At 46.1% G+C, this 22,386-nt stretch overlaps 1 protein-coding gene across 1 annotated transcript in view; it reads left to right on the forward strand.

The window, feature by feature from the left end:
- The first annotated feature begins 3,780 nt into the window (after positions 1–3,780).
- The window catches only part of LOC132820625 (mucin-2-like), a 99,405-nt gene continuing 80,799 nt past the window's right edge, over positions 3,781–22,386 (forward strand). Inside the window, exon 1 of the mRNA XM_060832826.1 lies at positions 3,781–3,848. Coding sequence (XP_060688809.1) covers positions 3,781–3,848 — 68 coding nt within the window. The remainder of the gene's footprint in view (positions 3,849–22,386) is intronic.

Here is a 22,386-nt window from a genome sequence, read left to right on the forward strand (position 1 = left end):
TCATAGAGTCATACAGCATGGAAACAGAGCCTTACGGTCCAACCCGTCCATGCCGACCTGATATCCCAATCCAATCTAGTCTCACCTGCCAGCACCTGGCACATATCCCTCCAAACCCTTCCTATTCATATACCCATCCAAATGCCTCTTAAATGTTGCAAATGTACCAGCCTCCACCACTTCCTCTGGCAGCTCATTCCATACACGTACACTTTTCTTTCCCAGCTGGGATCTAAAGAGCTTTGGAACTACAGGAGGGGGCAATCTCAGGGAGCTTCGATGCTATCAGATACCGGTCAGAAGTGTCAGCGACACTGTAAAGCATGGTTTTGAGAATGGTAAAAACAACGACTGCAGATGCTGGAAACCAGATTCTGGATCAGTGGTGCTGGAAGAGCACAGCAGTTCGGGCAACACCAACGAGCAGCGAAATCGACGTTTCGGGCAAAAGCCCTTCATCAGGAATAAAGGCAGAGAGACTGAAGTGTGGAGAGATAAGCTTGGGGAGGTTGGGGGTGGGGAGAGAGTAGCATTGAGTACAATGGGTGAGTGGGGGAGGAGTTGAAGGTGATAGGTCAGGGAGGAGAGGGTGGAGTGGATAGGTGGAAAAGGTGACAGGCAGGTCGGACAAGTCCGGACAAGTCATGGGGACAGTGCTGAGCTGGACGTTTGAAACTAGGATGAGGTGGGGAAGGGGAAATGAGGACATTGTTGAAGTCCACATTGATGCCCTGGGGATGGAGTGTTCCGAGGCGGAAGCTGAGACGTTCTTCCTCCAGGCGTCTGGTGGTGATGGAGCGGCGGTGAAGGAGGCCCAGGACCTCCATGTCCTCGGCAGAGTGGGAGGGGGAGTTGAAATGTTGGGACACGGGGCGGTGTGGTTGATTGGTGCGGGTGTCTCGGAGATGTTCCCTAAAGCGCTCTGCTAGAAGGCATCCAGTCTCCCCAATGTAGAGGAGACCGCATCGGGAGCAACGGATACAATAAATGATATTAGTGGATGTGCAGGTAAAACTTTGATGGATGTGGAAGGCTGCTTTAGGGCCTTGGATAGAGGTGAGGGAGGAGGTGTGGGCACAGGTTTTACAGTTCCTGCGGTGGCAGGGGAAAGTACCGGGACGGGAGGGTGGATCGTAGGGGGGTGTGGACCTGACCAGGTAGTCACGGAGGGAATGGTCTTTGCGGAAGGCGGAAAGGGGTGGGGAGGGAAATATATCCCTGGTGGTGGGGTCTTTTTGGAGGTGGCGGAAATGTCGGTGGATGATTTGGTTTATGCGAAGGTTTGTAGGGTGGAAGGTGAGCACCAGGGACATTCTGTCCTTGTTACGGTGGAGGTGTGGGGTCTGAGGGCGGAGGTGCGGGATGTGTACGAGATGCATTGGAGGGCAACTTTAACCACGTGGGAAGGGAAATTGAGGTCTCTAAAGAAGGAGGCCATCTGGTGTGTTCTGTGGTGGAACTGGTCCTCCTGGGAGCAGATACGGCAGAGGCGGAGGAATTGGGAATACGGGATGGCATTTTTGCAAGAGATAGGGTGGGAAGAGGTGTAATCCAGGTAGCTGTGGGAGTTGGTGGGTTTGTAAAAAATGTCAATGTCAAGTCGGTCGTCATTAATTGAGATGGAGAGGTCCAGGAAGGGGAGGGAGGTGTCAGAGATGGTCCAGGTAAATTTAAGGTCAGGGTGGAATGTGTTGGTGAAGTTGATGAATTGCTCAACCACCTCGCGGGAGCACGAGGTGGCGCCAATGCAGTCATCAATGTAGTGGAGTAAGAGGTGGGGAGTGGTGCTGGTGTAATTCCGGAAGATCAACTGTTCTACATAGCCAACAAAGAGACAGGCATAGCTGGGCCCCATACGTGTGCCCATGGCTACCCCTTTGGTCTGGAGGAAGTGGGAGGATTCAAAGGAGAAATTGTTAAGGGTGAGGACCAGTTCGGCCAAACGAATGAGAGTGTCGGTGGAAGGGTACTGTTGGGGACGTCAGGAGAGGAAAGAACGGAGGGCTTGGAGGCCCTGGTCATGGCGGATGGAGGTGTAGAGGGATTGGATATCAATGGTGAAAATGAGGCGTTGGGGGCATGGGAAACGGATGTCTTGGAGGAGGTGGAGGGTGTGGGTGGTGTCTCGAACGTATGTGGGGAGTTCCTGGAATAGGGGGGGATAGGACAGTGTCGAAGTAGGTAGAGATGAGTTCAGTGGGGCAGGGGCATGCTGAGACAATGGTTTGGCCAGGGTGGTCAGGCTTGTGGATCTTGGGAAGGAGGTAGAACTGGGCAGTGTGGGGTTCCCGGACTATGAGGTTGGAAGCTGTGGGTGGGAGATCTCCTGAGGCGATGAGGTTCTGTATGCTCTGGGAGATGATGGTTTGGTGATGGGGATGGGGTCATGGTCGAGGGGGCAGTAGGAAGAGGTGTCCTCGAGTTGGCATTTGGCTTCAGCGGTGTAGAGGTCAGTGTGCCAGACTACCACTGCATCCCCTTTATCCGCTGGCTTAATGGTGAGTTTGTAATTGGAGCAGAGGGATTGGAGGGCTGCGCGTTGTGAGGGTGAGAGGTTAGAGTGGGGAAGGGGGGGTAGACAGGTTGAGGTGGTTAATGTCGCAGCGGCAGTTGAAAATGAAGAGGTCGAGGGCAGGTAATAGGCCAGCGTGGGGTGTCCAGGTGGATGCAGTGTGTTGGAGATGGGCGAAGGGGTCCTCGGAAGGTGGGCGGGAATCCTGATTGTGAAAGTAAGCTCGGAGGCGAAGGAAGAATTGTTCGATGTCACGGCGTGTATTAAATTCATTGATGCATGGACGGAGAGGGATGAAGGTGAGTCCTTTGCTGAGGACTGATCGTTCGTCCTTAGTGAGGGGGAGGTCTGGGGGGATGGTGAAAACTCGGCAGGGCTGGGAGCTGGGATCTGGTGTGGGTGTGGAGCTGGGGGTGGGATCGGAACCAGTACCTGGAATGGGTGTGATGGTGGGGGGAATGGGGGTGGAGTCATGAGCAGGGGTAGTGTTTGCCTCAGGGTTCTGGGGGGTGGGGATAGTGACAGTGGGGTCTGTGGGGGGTGTGTCAGCAGAATGCAGGTGAGTGGCGCTGGTGGGGGCGGAAGTGGTGGCAGACACGGCATTAGGGTGGTGGAAGTCACTGAACGTGTGGCATCAGCGATGATGTGAGGGCCGGAAGTGGCTGTGGGAGTGGCCATGATGGGGGAGGAAGTGACATCATCAATCAGCGTGGGGGTGGAAGCTGCACCAGCCGCATGGCTACTGGCATTTCCGAGGCCAGGGGAATCTTCTGGAATGTTTGAGGAGCGCTGGTTATGGAGGTGGGTGGATAAAAGTTTGTTGTACTTGCAATTTTTGATGTTTGAGATGGAATTGAAATACTGTTTGTTGAGAGTATGAATTCTCCTGAGGATGTAGTACAGAGTGGGTCCTATGCAATTCTGAGAGAGTGTGGCCCTCAGCTGAGGCAGGGCTGACTGTAGAGAGGTTAGTGGGAGAGGGACTCCCTGAGATTCTTGTAGAGAGAGGAGGAAAACTTCTTCAAGGTAGGCATCCTGGTTTTGAGAATGTTTTATTCTGTGTCTGCTCTATATGCATTGACTTACTAGTGTGCTATTTTCTGAGTCTGTGTGTGAATAAAAATATTTTCTGCCTATGAAAGTACTGTGTTCTTTGGGTAAATAGTACCATCTTTCAAAGGTGGGATCAAAGGTTCTTTCAGAAATGTGTTTACAATCTGGAAGGATTCTCCATGGCTGAGTGAATATTGACCAGATTGCTTGGGAGGATGACAACATTTGAAAGGGATCTCCAGAAGTGCTTTTCTGTTATTGGAACGTATGCGTCACTGGCAAGGTTAGTCACCATTGCTCAATGGTAACGTTCTCAAAATCCACAAGTTTAGGTTCATCCTCTGGGAACCAATAGAGGTTTTGAATTGAGTTTGTTGTAGTAAAAGTGACTGTGATAACTATCACTGATTGGATTTGCCAATGCCTTTGACAGAAAGAAGTCCTCTATCCTTGCCCAGTCTGGCCTACTTGTGACTCCAGAGACACAGCAATGTGGCTGACTCCTAACCTATGTTTTAACCATTCTTTTATCCCCCACAGTGCAGACCTCCAAAGTCCATGTATTGCAGTTGCTTCTACATACAGAAGTTAATGTATCAACATGTTTAGATTAGATTTCCTACAGTATGGAAACAGGCCCTTCAGCTCCACAAGTCCACGCCAACCTTCAAAGAGTAACCCACTAGGCCCATCCCCCTACCCTATATTTACCCCTGACTAATGCACCGAACACTATGGGCAATTTAAAATGGCCAATTCACCTGGCCTGCCTATCTTTGCATTGTGGGAGGAAACCATAGCACCCAGGGGAAACCCCACGCAGACACAGGGAGAAAATGCAAACTCCACACAGACAGTCGCCCAATGTGGGAATCGAACCAGGTCCCTGGTGCTGTGAGGCAGCAATGCTAACCATCATGCCAGCAGTTCTGCAGCTTAGAGGGACCATTACTCTTAACTGCCCTCTAAAATGGCTGAGCAAGTCACTCAGTTCAATAGAATGTATGCTAAACAGCAACACCCAGTTCTGATTCAATCATTTTTAAAAATCTCTTATGGACAGGGAAGAGATGATGGTTGGATTCTCATTTTCCCACCTCACGACTAACCAGAGGCAGCTCAATTTAAACACAAAATGGTTTAACGATCTTGAGTTCCTTCCTTGAGACCAGAAAAAAGACAAGCTTTCTCTGAAGTTGAAAAAAAGACAGTTTATTTTGCAAGGTTTGAATATATTTGCAACAACACCCATTTCGGCATGTGTACTAAATATAAATATGGTTGCACTGGAGCATCAGGTGAAGAGTGAAAATAACGATGAAGAATCATTGGACTCAAAATTTTAATTCTGCTTTCTTCCCACAGATGCTGCCAATCCTGATGAGTTTCACCAGCATTTTCTATTTTTGTTTCAGGTCTCCAGCATCCACAATTCTTTGGTTTATCCTTCTTTAATGGCTTGGATCTATTTTTTTCTAAGCCTCTTTATCTGCCAAACTTAGATCATTTTCAAAATGTGTGTTAATCACATCCCATGTTAAGTCAGGCAGCCCAAATGTGCGCACAAATGGGCTCTGACAGTTTGAACATTGGCATACAATATTGTGTGAATACCATCTATTTGCATGTTCTTACAATATAATGGCTTTCTTCTCACACTCTTTCAGTGGAATTCCACTTTGCAGCCAAAAGCTCAGGGAGCTCATTGTGAACTAGCTTCTCCAGTTACGAAGAAAATGCCACAGAGAATATTTGTTGCCTTTTAATGCCTTTTCAATAATACTTCTTAAAGGTCATTTCTATATTATTGTCCTGCCCAGATCAGCAAGTGAACTCCCAGCCTTGTGTATCGTGCATTCTTGTATATTAGTAGAAACTCCCAACCCCATTATACCAGAAAGCTGAGTGTACTTTCTACAGCTTGTTGAAAAAGAGATTGGTCTATTTTTCATAAATCCATGAGTATAACTGTATGGATGTGATGCATTGTCCTTCAGAATCATAGAATCCCTCCAGTGCAGAAAGAGGCCATTTAGCCCATTGCGTCCATACCGTCCCATTGAAAATAAACCCACCCAGACCCAAACCCCCATCCTGTCCCCATAACCCTACATTTCCCATGGCTAATCCACCTAGCCTACACAATCCTGGACACAATGGGCAATTTCCCATGGCCAATTCACTTAACTTGCACATCTTTGGAGTGTGGGAGGAAATTGGATCACCTGGAGGAAACCCGCACAGGCACAGGGAATATGTGCAAACTCCCCACAGACAGTCACCTGAGGGTGGGCTTGAAACTGAGTACCTGGAGCTGTGAGGCAGCAGTGCTAACCACAAAGGCACCATGGGGAATGTGGTTCTCTTGAACCTCAGCAGGTGATGTGTGGTGTAGGTAAACCCATAGTGTTATGAAGGAGGATGTTCGAGGATTTTGAGACAGTGATAACAAAGGACTATTAATCTAATGAGTCTGTATAATGAGTGAGTTGGAGGGGATCCTGCAAGCCTCCATGCTCCCACATGCCTGTTGCCCATGTAAGTCTATATTCTGGATGTTGGGGATTGGTGGACACTGTCAGAGCAGCTCCGGTGAGTTCCTGCCGTGCATCTTATCTATGGCACATACTGCTGCCCCTGTGAATCAATAGTGGGGGGTGTGGTCATTTGTGGTAGAGGGTAGGGTGCCAATCATGGGATTGCTTGGTCATGAATGGTCTCAAGTTTTCTGAGTATTGCTGGAGCTGCACCCATCCACCCAATTGGAGAGTATTCCACCACCCTCCTGATTATGCCTTCTACATGGTAGACAATCTGTAAGGAGCCTTGAGGTGAGCTATCTATCACAGAATTTAAAGTCTCAGATCTGCTCTTGTAGCCACAGTATTTATAGAGCTGAGTAGTTCAGTTTGTGTTCGATATTAAACCCCAGGATATTGTCAATGGAAGATTCAGGAATGTTAATGCCATGGAATGTCAAAGGGATTCTTTCTTGTTGGAGATGTTAGTTGTTTGACACTTGTGTCGTGCAAGACCTACTTGCCACTGATCAGCTCAGGCCTGGATGCTGTCCAGGTCTCACTCCATGTGGGCACAGCCTGAGGAACAGTAAATGATGTCGAATACACTACGATTACTTAGAACAACCCCACTTCTGACCATCCTACCTTGTTGAAGGAAAGTTATTAATGAAACAGCCAAAAATAGATGAGCTGGGACACTACCTTAAGAAACTCCTATGGTGATATTCTGGGAATAAGACGATTGGGATGGCACAATGGCTCAGTGTTTAGTGTTGTTGCCTCACAGCGCTAGCGTCCCAGTTGGATTCCAGCCTTGGATGACTGTCTGCGTGGCATCTCCACATTCTCCCTGTGTCTGAAGGGAATTTTCTCTGAGTGTATGGGTTTCCTCCCACAGTCTACAGATGCACAGGTTTGGGAAATTGGCTGTGCTAAATTGCTCATAGTGTCTAGGTATGAGCAGGCTAGGTGGGTTAGCCATGGGAAAAGGCAGAGTTACAGGGATAGGATAGAGGGTGTGAGTCAGGGAAGGATGGTCTTCGTAAAGTTGGTGTGGATTGGATGGGCCGAATGGCCTGCTTTCACACTGCAGAGATTCAATAGAGAAAGTTCTGTAGGGTAGTCTTCAAAAATCACCAGTGTCTGTGGTTGGTATGACTATAGCCATTGGAGACTTGTCTCCTTGATTCCCAGAGAGTTTTTTTGGGGGATCCTTGCATGGGAGCATGTCAATATTTGCTGGAAGCATTTGTGACTGCATCCCATTCAGGAAAAACTTGGAAGCAAGAAATATAATGCTGCTATAATGTAATGAAATATTGTAGCTAATTACATCCAACTGTTTCCCAGAACAGGCATAATGATGTTTGAGTGAAAGATATTGAAGATACTGTGGAGAATTTTCCTGTTCTTCCTGTACAGTCAGATCTTCTATAACGCGATGGTTGCGTTCTTGTGCAACCCCCGCATTATGGAAAAATCGCACTTTTGAAACGGCGCTTAAGGTGTTGGTGATATACAGTAATCATGTTACGGACAACATATGTTTGAAAAGTTCATGCTTTAGGAACAGTGGCCCCGATTCGCCAATTGCATTACAGCGAACTTGTGTTGACAAAACGTGCTTTATAACAAATAGACCTGTAGTACTCTCCTCTTGTTCACTGAGAGTGCAGCTGGTACTAAACAAAAAAAAACAAAAGAACTGCAGATACTGGAAATAAGAAACAAAAACAAGAAGGAAAATTTCTGGAAAAGCTTAGCAGGTTTGGAAACATTTGTGGAGAGAATACAGAGTTAACGTTTCGGGTCCAGTGACCCCTCTCCTCAACTGATGGAAGCTCGGAAAAGGTTGGTATTTATACCGAAGATGGGGGAGGGGAATAGGTGGAGATAGAACCAAAAGAGAGAGACAAACAGTTGGACAGACAAAAAAGTGGGTTAAGGTCAGCCTGGGAGAATGAATGGCTGCCAATGGGGACCTTGAGTAGCTGTCAATCATATTGTGTAATAGCAACCGGTGTGATAACAAGGTCTGGTGTGTGGGCACTGGGCTAAGGGCATGGGCTCAAACCCTAAAATTGTTAAACTTAATGTTGATTCCAGAGGGCTGCTGCACTTCAAAATGGAAAATGAGATGCTGTTCTTCCAGCTTGCACTGAGCTTCTCTGGAACACTGCAGCAAGCCCGAGACAGAGATATTGGCTGAGAACAGGATGATGTGTTGAAGTGGCAGGCAAGGGGAAGCTCAGGGTCTTTGTTGCAGACTGAACATAGGTGTTCTGTAAAATGGTCACCCAGTCTGTGGTTTGTTTGTCTGCCTAATTGTTCTTCTCTCACTTGGGCCTCTATCTCCACCTATCACCCGTTCTTCATCACCCCCTCCCCCCACCCATTCTTCTGCAGATGTCAACCTTTTCCAATCTATCATCAGTTCTGAAGAAAGATGACTGGACCCAAAATGTTAACTCTAATTTCTAACCACAGATCCTTCCAGACCTGCTGTGTTTTTCCAATAGTTTATGTTTTGTTTAATTTTAGCATCTGACTGAAAGCCTGTGGTTCAATATCTTTGATGTGCTCCTTCACCACTCCACTGTCTTAGTTTCAAGTCTTAGTCTTATACTAGATCAGATGCTCAGGTTCCTGGGGTAGGAACTGAACCTACAGACTCTGGATCAGAGGTGCTGGAAGAGCACAGCAGTTCAGGCAGCATCCAAAGTGCAACGAAATCGACATTTCGGGAAAAAGCCCTTCATCAGGAATCAAGGCAGAGAGACTGAAGCGTGGAGAGATAAGCTAGAGGAGGGTGGGGATGGGGAGAAAGTAGCATAGGGTGAGTGGGGGAGAGGATGAAGGTGATAGGTCAGGGAGGAGAGGGTGGAGTGGATAGGTGGAAAAGGACTTAGCAGGTAGGACAAGTCCGGACAAATCATGGTGACAGTGCTGAGCTGGAAGTTTGGAACTAGGGTGAGGTGGGGGAAGGGGAAATGAGGAAACTGTTGAAGCCCACATTGATGCCCTAAGGTTGAAGTATTCCGAGGCAGAAGATTAGGCGTTCTTCCTCCAGGTGTCAGGTGGTGAAGGAATGGCGGTGAAGGAGGCCCAGGACCTCCATGTCCTTGGCAGAGTGGGAGGGGGAATTGAAATGTTGGTCCATGGGACAGTGTGGTTGATTGGTGCGGGTGTTCCAGAGATGTTCCCTAAAGCGCTCTGCTAGGAGGTGCCCATTCTCCCCAATGTAGAGGAGACCGCATCGGGAGCAACGGATACAATAAATGATATTAGTAGATGTGCAGGTAAAACATTGATGGATGTGGAAGGCTCCTTTAGGGCATTGGATAGAGGTGAGGGTGGAGGTATGGGCACAGGTTTTACAGTTCCTGCGGTGGCAGGGGAAAGTGCCAGGATGGGAGGGTGGGTTGTAGGGGGGCGTGGACCTGACCAGGTAGTCACGGAGGGAACGGACTTTGCAGAAGGCGGAAAGGGGTGGGGAGGGAAATATATCCCTGGTGGTGGGGTCTTTTTGGAGGTGGCGGAAATGTCGGCAGATGATTTGGTTTATGCGAAGGTTTGTAGGGTGGAAGGTGAACAACAGGGGTGTTCTGTCCTTGTCATGGTTGGAGGGGTGGGGTCTGAAGGCAGAGGTGCAGGATGTGGACGAGATGCGTTGGAGGGCAACTTTAACCACGTGGGAAGGGAAATTGCGGTCTCTAAAGAAGGAGGCCATCTGGTGTGTTCTGTGATGGAACTGGTCCTCCTGGGAGCAGATATGGCGGAGGCGGAGGAATTGGGAATACTGGATGGCATTTTTGCAAGAGGTAGGGTGGGAAGAGGTGTAATCCAGGTAGCTGTGGGAGTCGGTGGGTTTGTAAAAATGTCAGTGTAAAGTCGGTCGTCATTAATGGAGATAGAGAGGTCCAGGGAGGGAAGGGAGGTGTCAGAGATGGTCCAGGTAAATTTAAGGTCAGGGTAGAATGTGTTGGTGAATTTGATGAATTGCTCAAACTCCTCTCGGGAGAACGAGGTGGCGCCAATGCAGTCATCAATGTAGCGGAGGAAGAGGTGGGGAGTGGTGCTGGTGTAATTACGGAAGATCAACTGTTCTACATAGCCAACAAAGAGACAGGCATAGCTGGGGCCCATACAGGTGCCCATGGCTACCCCTTTGGTCTGGAGGAAGTGGGAGGATTCGAAGGAGAAATTTTTAAGGATGAGGACAAGTTCGGCCAAACGAATGAGAGTGTCTGTGGAAGGGTACTGTTGGGGACGTCTGGAGAGGAAAGAACGGAGAGCTTGGAAGCCCTGGTCATGGCGGATGGAGGTGTAGAGGGATTGGATATCCATGGTGAAGATTACATCGGCACCACTCCCCACCTCTTCCTCCGCTACATTGATGACTGCATTGGCGCCACCTCGTGCTCCCGCGAGGAGGTTGAGCAATTCATCAACTTCACCAACACATTCCATCCTGACCTTAAATTTACGTGGACCATCTCTGACACCTCCCTCCCCTTCCTGGACCTCTCCATCTCCATTAATGACGACCGACTTTACACTGACATTTTTTACAAACCCACCGACTCCCACAGTTACCTGGATTACACCTCTTCCCACCCTACCTCTTACAAAAATGCCATCCCGTATTCCCAATTCCTCCGCCTCTGCCATATCTGCTCCCAGGAGGACCAGTTCCACCACAGAACACACCAGATGGCCTCCTTCTTTAGAGACCGCAATTTCCCTTCCCACGTGGTTAAAGATGCCCTCCAATGCATCTCATTCACAGCCCACACCTCCGCCTTCAGACCCCACCCCTCCGACCATAACAAGGACAGAACACCCCTGTTGTTCACCTTCCACCCCACAAACCTTTGCATAAACCAAATCATCCGCCGACAATTCCGCCACCTCCAAAAGACCCCACCACCAGGGATATATTTCACTCCCCACCCCTTTCCGCCTTCCGCAAAGACCGTTCCCTCCGTGACTACCTGGTCAGGTCCACGCCCCCCTATGACCCACCCTCCCGTCCCGGTACTTTCCCCTGCCACCGCAGGAACTGTAAAACCTGTGCCTACACCTCCTCCCTCACCTCTATCCAATGCCCGAAAGGAACCTTCCACATCCATCAAAGTTTTACCTGCACATCCACTAATATCATTTATTGTATCCGTTGCCCCCGATGCGGTCTCCTCTACATTGGAAACACTGGGCACCTCCTAGCAGAGCGCTTTAGGGAACTTCTCCGAGACACCCGCACCAATCAACCACACCGCCCCATGGCCCATCATTTCAATTCCCCCTCCCACTCTGCCGAGGACATGGAGGTCCTGGGCCTCCTTCACCGCCACTACCTCACCACCTGACACCTGGAGGAAGAACGTCTCATCTTCCGCCTCAGAACACTTCAACCCCAGGGCATCAATATGGACTTCATCAGTATCCTCATTTCCCCTTCCCCCACTTCACCCTAGTTCCAAACTTCCAGCTCAGCACTGTCACCATGACTTGTCTGGACTTGTCCTACCTGCCTAGCTCCTTTTCCACCTATCCACTCCACCCTCTCCTCCCTGACCTTTCACCTTTATCCCCTCCCCCACTCACCCATTGTCCTCTATGCTACTTTCTCCCCACCCCCACCCTCCTCTAGCTTATCTCTCCACGCTTCAGGCTCACTGCCTTTATTCCTGATGAAGGGCCTTTTCCCAAAACGTTGATTTTGCTGCTCGTTGGATGCTGCCTGAACTGCTGTGCTCTTCCAGCACCACTGATCCAGAATCTGGTTTCCAGCACATGCAGTCATTGTTTTTACCTCACTGAACCTACATGCACTCTGCTTACCCTTGGGGAGAGGGTACTGCTTGGAAATTGGAATGGGGATGGTGATTAGCATTTGGAACGAGCAAAGAAAGCTCTAGTCAGTCACCAGTTGTTAGGTGAAAGAATGGAGGCCTTCCTTTGTGTGAAAATGGGGAATCTGGAGACTGCTGTTTGGAGACACGAGGGCTTTGCCAATGAAGGATCCAGGGGTTCACACGTCTTCTCCATTGGTCCATAAGGAACGCTGAAAGAGTTTGTTGTCTAAGGGAGCTCTATTCCTCCCTTTTGTTGTCATTCTCAGACTTATTAACTGCATTGCTAATTGTTCAAAAATGTGGCATTAGAAAAGCACTGGAGGTCAGGCAGCATCCGAGGTACAGGAGTGTCGATGTTTTAGCAATAAGCCCTTCATCATGAAGTCCTGATGTCTGAAACATCGACTCACCTGTTCCTCGGATGCTGCCTGACCTGCTGTGCTTTTCCAGCGCCACAATTATTAATTCTGATCTCCAGCATCTGCAGTCCTCACTCTCTCCTTGATAATCGTTCAGCCTACCTGTAGTGAGGTACTCGGACATCCCAATAGTTGCTGTAGCAGCATAAGTGCAGTGTCTCAGTATCTGGGTGCAAGGATTTCACTATTTAACCTCAGTCTGAACTCCTCCCATTCATTCTGAGGTGGTGTTGAAGTTTTGTAGTATGACTATAGCATTTAACATTTTAAAAATGAGCAGCAAAAATTTCATTTCTAGTTGTTGTTCTAGTTATTGCACATTTAGTTTCTCTCATTTTCCATACCTTCGGATATGCTGCTAAATTTAGGAGAAGAAATTGCTTTAACAATAGCCACCTGAATCACCACTCCTTTTTCCTCTAGGCGTGGCAGCACTTGTAGAGTACGATGTGAAACCAATACATGTGTGCATAAGGAGATAATCACTGCAGTGTTACTGTTGTGTAGCAACAGTGTTTCAAAGTAGACAGGCCAGGCGTTGTGATACTGTGGTTTGTTAGCTGACATTCAGTGATAGCATTCTTTCCTCTCTGTCAAGCCACAGGATCGCCTCCAGACACTCCAGCCCATGATCTAGGTTGATGTCTTAGCGAAGTGCTGAGGGTTTTCTACTCAATCTTTGATATTACCTTCCAGATGTAAAGTATACCACCAAACAATCTCCTCCCCTTCCAGTGGGATCCACTGACATTGTTTGAAGGAGAACAGTGGAACCACCCAAATTAATAGTTATCCCCTGGTCAGTTTATTGGCATTTGATAACATTTTAACTATGACTCAAAGTCAATACAAACTTGTTAAAGTGGCAATCATGTTTGACAAGCTTGAACAAGTTTGTAATGGAAGTGATGAGTGAGTGGATGATAAGACATTTGATAAAACATCACATAATAGATTTGTGATCAAAATTGAAATAGGACAGCACAGTGACTATAGGGGTGGCATGGTGGCTCAGTGGTTAGCACTGCTGCCTCACAGCATCAGGGACCCGGCCTCAATCCCATCCTCGGGCGACTGTCTGTGTGGAGTTTGCACATACTCCCCATGTCTGTGTGGGTGTGCTCCGGTTTCCTCCCACAATCACAAAGATGTGTATGTTGCATGAATTGGCCATTTGGGCGGCACGGTGGCACAGTGGTTATCACTGCCGCCTCACAGCGCCTGAGACCCGGGTTCAATTCCCGACTCAGGCGACTGACTGTGTGGAGTTTGCACGTTCTCCCCGTGTCTGCGTGGGTTTCCTCCGGGTGCTCCGGTTTCCTCCCACAGTCCAAAGATGTGCGGGTCAGGTAATTGGCCATGCTAAATTGCCCGTAGTGTTCAGGTATGTGTAGGTTAGGTGCATTAGTCAGGGGTAAATAGGATAGGGTAATGAATCTAGGTGTGCTATTCTCGGAGGGTCGGTGTGGACTTGTTGGGTCAAATGGCCTTTTTCCATACTGTAGGGATTCTGTGAAATCTATGGGATTAAACGAGTAGAGACCACAGTTCGGAAAGTGTTCAGCAATGACCAGCTCTCTTTAGTATACAACAGCATAATCAAAACATGCTGTGAGCATCTTGGGGTTACTGTTGACTGCAAATTTACTGGACTAACCATATAAATACTGCAACTACAGGGTAACGTCAATGGTTTAATATTCTGTACTGAGAAGTTTGTCAAAGTCATATGACAGAAGCCTCAGCAAGCCGAGCGGGTATATTCGGTGTTTGAATGGCCACTCCAGCTGCCAGGGAATAGGGCTGTTTCTGCTTGAGCTTCAGTGGAAGCTTAGCTTTAGGTCATCAGGCGTTTTCATGGAATGGGACAGCACTTGCACATTGGAAACAAAACCTTTGATAGTGAATGCATTTTATTTTGGTGGGCCTAGAAGTAAATGTCTTTTTTGATCACCTTTCGTATTGAAGAGTACTTGTGTAAGATATTCTCTTTCCTTTGTGCTGAACCCTGTAATTCTTTGTTCTTCACTTCTTCTTGTGTGGGATGGACCTGTTGCTGGATTTGTTGTCTATCCTCAATGACCCCTGAGCTGATTGGTCTTCTAGGCCAATGCAGAGAGCAGATAAATTTCAAGCACATCGATGTGCATCTGAAGTCACATATAGGCCAGACGCGATAGGAATAGCAGGTTTCCTTCTCCTAACAGACTCAGGTCACTCATGTCCAAGGTGCCATTCCCAAATATACCGAGATGCAGTCAAAAGTGTTGTTTTCTGTTGTCTACAGGCAGATTGTACCATACAGAGTGCATCAGGTAGCAGAACAAAGTGCAGAATACAGTGTAGGTGCCAGTGAAGGTGCAGAGAGAGACATCAACATTAAGGTTTGAGAGGTCCGTCTAGAAGTCTGATAACAGCAGGGAAGAAGCTGTTCCTGGATCTCTTCATATGTGTGTTCAAACCTCTATATCTTCTGCTTGACAGAGGAGGGTGGAAGACAGTACAACCAGGGTGGGAGGGGTCTTCGATTGTGTTGGTTGCTTTCCTGAGGCAGTGGCAAGTGTAAATAGAGTCAATGGATGGAAGGTTGGTTTGTGTGATGCACTGGGCTGTGTTCACGTCTCTCTGCAGTTCCTTGTGGTCTTGGGAAGAGCAGTTGCCAAACCATGCAGTGATGCCTCCAGATCTGCATCGCTTCTCCTCTCCACCCCTCCATGAAGTGAAACATCCAAAAATATTAAAGTCCCTGCTCTTTTATGTTATGCCATTATTCAGTGTTGCTCTTCCCCACAGATAAAAAAAAACTGGAGAAACTCAGCAGTCTGGAATCATTATTGGAGAGAGAAACAGAGTCAATGTTTTGAGTCCAATATAAATTTTCTTTGGAGAAGTGTCGTATTGGAAATAAAGCATTAACTCTTTTTCTCTCTCCAAAGATGCTGTCAGATCTGATGGGTTTCTCCAGCACTTTCTGTTTTTCTTCGTCAGATCTCCAGATCCACAGTATTTTACTGTTATTATTCCTGCTGTTAATCTCTTCTGCAATCAATAGTCACACCAACTGCAGTTAGGATGTACCTTCCCTTTAGGAGATGCAGTTGGTTTTAAGAGGTGTTTATCCTTCATGATACCACTTACTCAGGCATGGACCAATTGAACTGAGTAGTCAGCACTTGCACTAATTGCTACAATCATTTACTGTAGCGGTCAGAATTAATGTGAATAATGATCCATGGCAACTATTATTTTAGACGTAATCAACTTTGCTAGCTCCCTCACTCTCACTTCTCCCATGACCTTTAAACAATTTAAGGATAACTGGCAGAGAATTTCATCAGGACATCTAAAAAGGATTTTATGTGGCATTTCCTTCCAAGTTGCTGAAATTGACATAACTCCCATGAAGTTCAAGATCCTTCTGACTTAATACTGTAGTTTGGGAAGCAATTCTGAGATTAACAATATTGACTGTTAAAAATTGCAAGTCATTGAAGGGTGAAGCCACATCAAAGCAGAGTCTTGCAAATATATCAGTCTAAGGATGAGGAATTGATACTGCTAAGTTACAATATTGCTCCCAAAGTGGCCTCAATTGAGATCAAACTTCAGGTAAATGGTCAACCCCTGGATGTGAAGGTAGACACAAGTGCCGCTGCATCTATTGCCGGGGGAAAAAAAACTTGATGATAATCAATGGGGCATCTTGCCTTTAGCGTGTGAGACACCAAGGCTAGATTGGCCATCTACACTGGGGATCCCTTACCTAGTATTGGGATCAGTATAGCCCCAGTCACAAATGGTCAACTGACAGTCCGACTCCCCTTACTGGTGGCACAAGGGCCAGGTCCCAAACTTTTGGGAAGGGATTGACTACAGAAAATCTACCTGGATTGGCAACACACCTTTAAGATGAGTACTGGAGGTCTGTAGAAATCATTGGGAAGTTTCCCAAAGTGCTCCAAGAGGGCTTCAGGAAGATAGAACATGTCAGTGCCAAGATCTATGTCGAGTCAGAACCACAACATAAACATCTCAAGATGTAGCTGGTCCCCTGTGCCCTCTGTGCCAAAGTAGAGGCCAAATTGAAATGTGATATTTGGTTGTATGTTTGCTCGCTGAGCTGAAAGGTTTATTTTCAGATGTTTCGTCACCACGCTAGGTAACATTGTCAGTGAGCCTCGGGTGAAGTGTTGGTGTTCTGTCCCTTTTGCTATTTATGTGTCTTGGTCTGTATCATTACCTGTTCTTTTTCTCAGAGAATGGTAAATGGAGTCCAAATCAATGTGTTTATTGATGGAGTTCTGGTTTAAATGGCAGGCCTCTAGGAATTCCCGTGCATGACTCTGTTTAGCCTGTCCCAGGATGGATGTGGTGTCCCAGTCAAAGTGGTGTCCTTCTTCATCCATACCTAAGGATACTAGTGATGGTGGATCATGTCTTTTGGTGGCTAGTTGGTGTTCGTGTATCCTGGTGGCAAGTTTTCTGCCTGCCTGCCTGATGTAGTGCTTGTTACAGTGCTTGCGTGGTAATTTGTAAATGACATTCATTTTACTGGTTGTTTGTAAATGGTCTTTTAGGTTCATCAGCAGCTGTTTAAGTATGTTGGTAAGTTTGTGGGCTACCAAGATGTCAAGGGGAGTGGGGGGTGCACTTGCTAGGGAAAACAAATCTTGTTGATACTCCAATGAGGCACTTTGCCTTTGAGACTGTGAAACGCCGAAGATGAAGAAGACACCACTTTGACAGGGACAACACATCCATCCGAAGACAGGCTAAACAGACACATACACAGGAATTCCGAGAGGCCTGTCATTCAAACCAGAACTCCATCTTGGAAAGCACCAGGAATGGAATTATGGGGAAAACAACATAAGAGGCCCCATCATCATGGGCAACCCTTGGGCTTGGGGTGAGGGAGGAATGTGATAACCCCTAAAACACCCAAGGTGAATCACCAATTAATCTCCTCATGGAGCTTGTTGAGTCTGAGTTCCCTTGGTACGAGGCAATGGTCTGCCTACCTGGAACTCATCACCTGAGCCCTTCATAAAGCAGACTCAGGGATAGTTCTGCAAACTGTCTGTCCCGGGTTGTGACTAGCCTACATATGCCATGAGTCAGGCTCTATTTTTCTGTTCAACAATAAACAAGGTTTCCTGAGTTATCACAGGTTGGAATGAAACACAATTAAGACCAATTTCAGGAGCAGGTTAAAACTAAGCATGAAAGTTATTAGATCCGATATGGGTCAGCACTTGTCACGACATGTCCCATTTCCCTTTCAAAATTCCCTGAGGACTGACAACTTCAGTAGGCGGCCAGCAAGGCAGACATCCTGATGCGGGTTTTCCAACTGCCTTTCTGGGTGCAACAGATGTTAAGAATTCACTCAAGTAATATTACTGAGGTCTGAGTGCCAATCCTGGATATGTTGTATGCATGTTCCCAATTTCAATCTTTGCCTGAAAAGAATTTGCATCCTTTGAGGTCATAATTTCTCTGTTTAATTCCCAAGCCTTTAAACCCCACAAAACTAACACAGTGAAGGGAAAGCTGATCTTGACAAATTTGTGGAGAAAGTGAGGTCTGCAGATGCTGGAGATCAGAGCTGAAAATGTGTTGCTGGAAAAGGGCAGCAGGTCAGGCAGCATCCAAGGAACAGGAGATTCGACGTTTCGGGCATAAGCCCTTCTTCAGGAATCCGAAACGTCGAATCTCCTGTTCCTTGGATGCTGCCTGACCTGCTGCGCTTGACAAATTTGTCAAAAGCCACACACCCAATTTGCAAACAGGTACACTGGAATTTAGTTTTCATTTTTCTCCCCTAAAAGGTCTTCCTTTCATCACATGGTTGCCTCTGACACAATACAAAATGTCAAATATAGAGGTGATTAAGTCAACACATCATTGTTGAGTGAAAATCTGAAGCAGCAATCTTGATATTCCTTTCTAATGAGTAACCAGAGCGTTTCTTCAAAAACGAAAGATATACACAGAACAATATATGTGGGCAGGCAGAAAAATCAACAAAGAAGGGAAAGGAACATTTTCATTTTATTTTGTTTGGTCATGGGATGCACGTGTTGCAGGCTGTGTCTATGCATTTGAGAAATGGTGGTTTTCGTCACCACCAGGATGCTGTTAACAAGCCAAAAGGATGCCTTGACCAACATACAAATGACCAAGGTGGTAACTCAATTTTACTGCCAGTATGATGTCAAGTATATAGGCCATATGTTCCAAAGACTGATGGTTTGAATCAAACAGCATATCCTTCTGACTGCTGGCTACTGGCAAGACACTTCAGCTGACGAAAGAGCAGTGCTCCAAAAGCTTGTGATTTTTAAATAAATCAATAAACACATTGAGTTAGATCCCATCTACCACCCCCTGAGAAAAGGAATAGGAAGTGACTTCACCATAGGAAATGACATCACCAAGCCAAAGAAACCCAAACACATAAATGGAAAGCAGGAATTTTCAGCATTGCTTCGCATGAGGTTCACTGAAGATGTTACCTAGTAAGGTAACAAAACGTCTGGAAATGAACCTTTCAGCTCAGCGATAAACCCACACCCAAAACCTCAACCTGAGCTACAAATCTTCTCAAAATTCTTGGACTATAACCTGGTGTCATATCACTTCTGACTATCTATCCCAGTCCAACACCAGTACCTCCACATCATGGCAAGATAGTGACCATATACCCAACTAACTCACAATATTAAATATGATTCAGCAATTGAACAATATTTCTTGGATAATCCAAAGCGTGTGAAAATTTCTACTGATCACCAGTTAAGGGTTGTCAGTAGGGCTTGTAATGTCCTGTACTTGCATATATTGGAAACTAGAATTTTAACACAAGCGCTGAAAGGAAGATCGATCAGAAAGCAAGGAAATTATGACAGGGAACAAAGAAATGGCAGAAGAATTGAACTCCAACTCTGGTTCTGTCTTCACAAAAATTGTCACAAGTAATTTCACAGCAATGTCAGGGGACTGAGGGTCTAGAGTGAGGGTGGATTTGAAATAAATCAGTATTATTGATAAAATGGTGCCTGGAAAAATAATGGTGTTAAAGGCTAACAAATCAACAGGACTTGATAATCTACAACTCATATTATGAAAGGAAGTGACACTGGAAATATTGGATGCATTGATGGTCATCTTCCAAAACTCTATGAGCTTGGAGCAGTTCCTAGAGATTGGAGGATGGCAAATGTAACCCCACTATTTAAAAAGGGAGGGAGGGAGAAACAGAGAATTATAGTTAGCCCAACACTAGTTGTGGGGAAAGAGTTAGAGTCTATTATTAAAGGCTTTAACAAGATTGGACAGAACCAACTTGGATTTATGAAAGACAAATCATACTTAACAAATCCACTGGGATTTCTTTGAGGATGTAATTGATAGAATAGGCAAGGATGTGGTGCATTTGAATTGTCAGAAGGCTTTTGATAAGTTTGCTCATAAGAGGTTAGTGGGGAAATTTAAAGGACATGGCATATAGGGTGACATATTGCCACAGCTTGAGAATTGTTTAACAGACAGGAAACAGAATGGGAAGAAATGGGTCTGACACACAGTGTTGAGTGGGATACTGAAGTTGAAGTTTGCACATTCTCTCTGTGTTTGCATGGGTTTCCCCTTTGGGTGCTCTGGTTTCCTCTCACAGTCCAAAGATGTGCAGGTTAGGTGGATTGGCCATGCTAATTTGCCCATAGTGTGTGGGATATGCAGGTTAGGTGTGTCAGCCATGGGCAATGCAGGGTCACAGGGATAAGGCAGAGAGTGAGATACTCTCTTGGGGGGTTGGTGTGGACTTGATTGGTCAAATGGCCTGCTTCTGCACTGAAGGAATGTTATGAATCTATGAAAGGATCAAGCCCATTCTCTTGCTTTCTCCCATAGCCTTTAATCCAGGAGTGATACCTAGCCTTCTGACAAATAATTTGTGATTATCTTCCAAACATTCCAGTTTAAACAAGTAAGCCTAAGACATAGAACCAGAGGTAATCTGTTTAGGCTGTCGGATCTGTTCTGTGATTCAATGAGATTAAGACTGAACTGATAATCCTCAACTCCACTTTTCAGCATTTTTCCATAATCCTGTCCCAGCCACAAATGTACTTAATGACCCAGACTCTACAGCCCTCTGCAGTAAAGAATTTCACTGATTCATTAGCCTCGGAGAGACAAAATTCCTCCTTAGCTCTGCCTTAAATGTGCAACCCCTTATTCTGAGATCTCTGGTCCCTCTGGCATTGGACTCTGCCACAATTTCCATACATGTACCACCCTCTGCGTGAAAAAGTTGCCCCTTAGGTCTCTTTTAAATCTTTCCTCTCTCACTCTAAACCTATGTCCAGAACTAGAGGGCGGTACGTGTATGGGAAGTTGTGGAGGCTAGTACAATTGCAACATTTAAAAGATTTACAAGGATGTTGCTGGATTGTAGGGCTTGAGCTATGGGGAGATGCTGAATAGACTGGGGTTATTTTCCCTAAAGTGTTTGAGGCTGAGGGATGACCTTACAAAGGTTTATGAAATCATGAGGGGCATGGATTAAGGTAAATAGACAAGGTATTTTCCCCACAGTAGGAGAGTCCAAAACTAGAGGGCATAAGTTTGACATGAGAGGGGAAGGATTTAAAAGGGACCTAAGGGGCAACGTTTTCATGCAGATGGTGGTGCATGTATGGAATGAGTTGCCAGAGGAAGTGATGGAGACTGGTACAATTACAACACTTTAAAGGCATTTAGATGGGTATATGAATGGAAAGTGTGGACCAAGTGCTGGCAAATTAATTTAGGATATCTGGTCAACATGGATGAGTTGAACCAAACGGATTGTTTCCATGCTGTACATCTCTAGGATTCTGTGACTCTTATGACTCAATGCATGCAACAAGAATACAGTTATAATCATGACTCACTTTAATTGACACATAAATTGGATAAACCAACCAAATGATGGTATTGTGGAAGAGGATTTCCTGGAACGTATACATGAAGATTTTATTGACCAATATATTGAGGAATCAACTAAAGAACAGATTATTATAGAGTCGATACACTGTAAAGAGAAAGGATTAATTAACAATTCTGTGTGGAGTCCTTTGCAGAATGGTGAAAATATAATGATAGAATTGTTCATTAAAATGGAAAGTGATGGTTTGTATCTGAAACTAGGATCCTGAATTTAAATCTAAAGAAAGGCATCTACAAGGGTATGTGGCACGGATTGACAAGGATGGATTGGGAAGCCTTAAAAAAGGTGTTGACTGTAGAAAGACAATAGTTCTTTTTTTTATTAACTAGCATGGATGCCACTGGCTTGGTCAGCATTTATTGTCTATCCCTATTTGCCCCTTGAGAAAATGGTGGTGAGTTGCCTTTTTGAATTGCTATAGTGCACGTGTAGGTTGATCTCAGGAAGGGAATACCAGGATTTTGACCCAATGACAATGAAGGAACAACATTATATTTCCAAGTCGGGATGGTAAGTGGCTTGGCTGGGAACTTGGAGGTGGTAGTGTTCCCATGTATCAGCTGCCCTGTGTTTCTCGATGGAAGTGGTCGTGGCTTTGGAAGGTTCTGTCTGAGGATCTTTGGTGAATTTCTGCAGTGCATCTTGAAGATAGTACACACTGCTGCTACTGAGTGTTAGTGATAGAGGGAGTATTCCATCACACTCCTGATTTGTGCCTTTGAGATAGTGGGTAGTCTTAGCAAATCAGGAAGGGAGTTCATGATAGCATTCTTAGCCTGTGATCCGTTCTTGTAGCCACTGTGTTTATAGGATGAACCTGGTCAATGGTAGCCCTCCAGGATGTTGATTTTAGTGGATTCAGTGATGGTAACACCATTGAATGTCAAGAGGCAATTGTCACTTATTGGAGATGATCGTTGCCTGCCATGAATGTTACTCGCCACTTGTCAACCCAAATCTGGATATTGTCCAGATCTTGATTATTTCAACATGGACTGCTTCAGTATTGAGGAGTCGCAAATGGTGG

This window comes from Hemiscyllium ocellatum, chromosome 12 (genome assembly GCF_020745735.1).
Source record: "Hemiscyllium ocellatum isolate sHemOce1 chromosome 12, sHemOce1.pat.X.cur, whole genome shotgun sequence".
NCBI lineage: Eukaryota > Metazoa > Chordata > Chondrichthyes > Orectolobiformes > Hemiscylliidae > Hemiscyllium > Hemiscyllium ocellatum.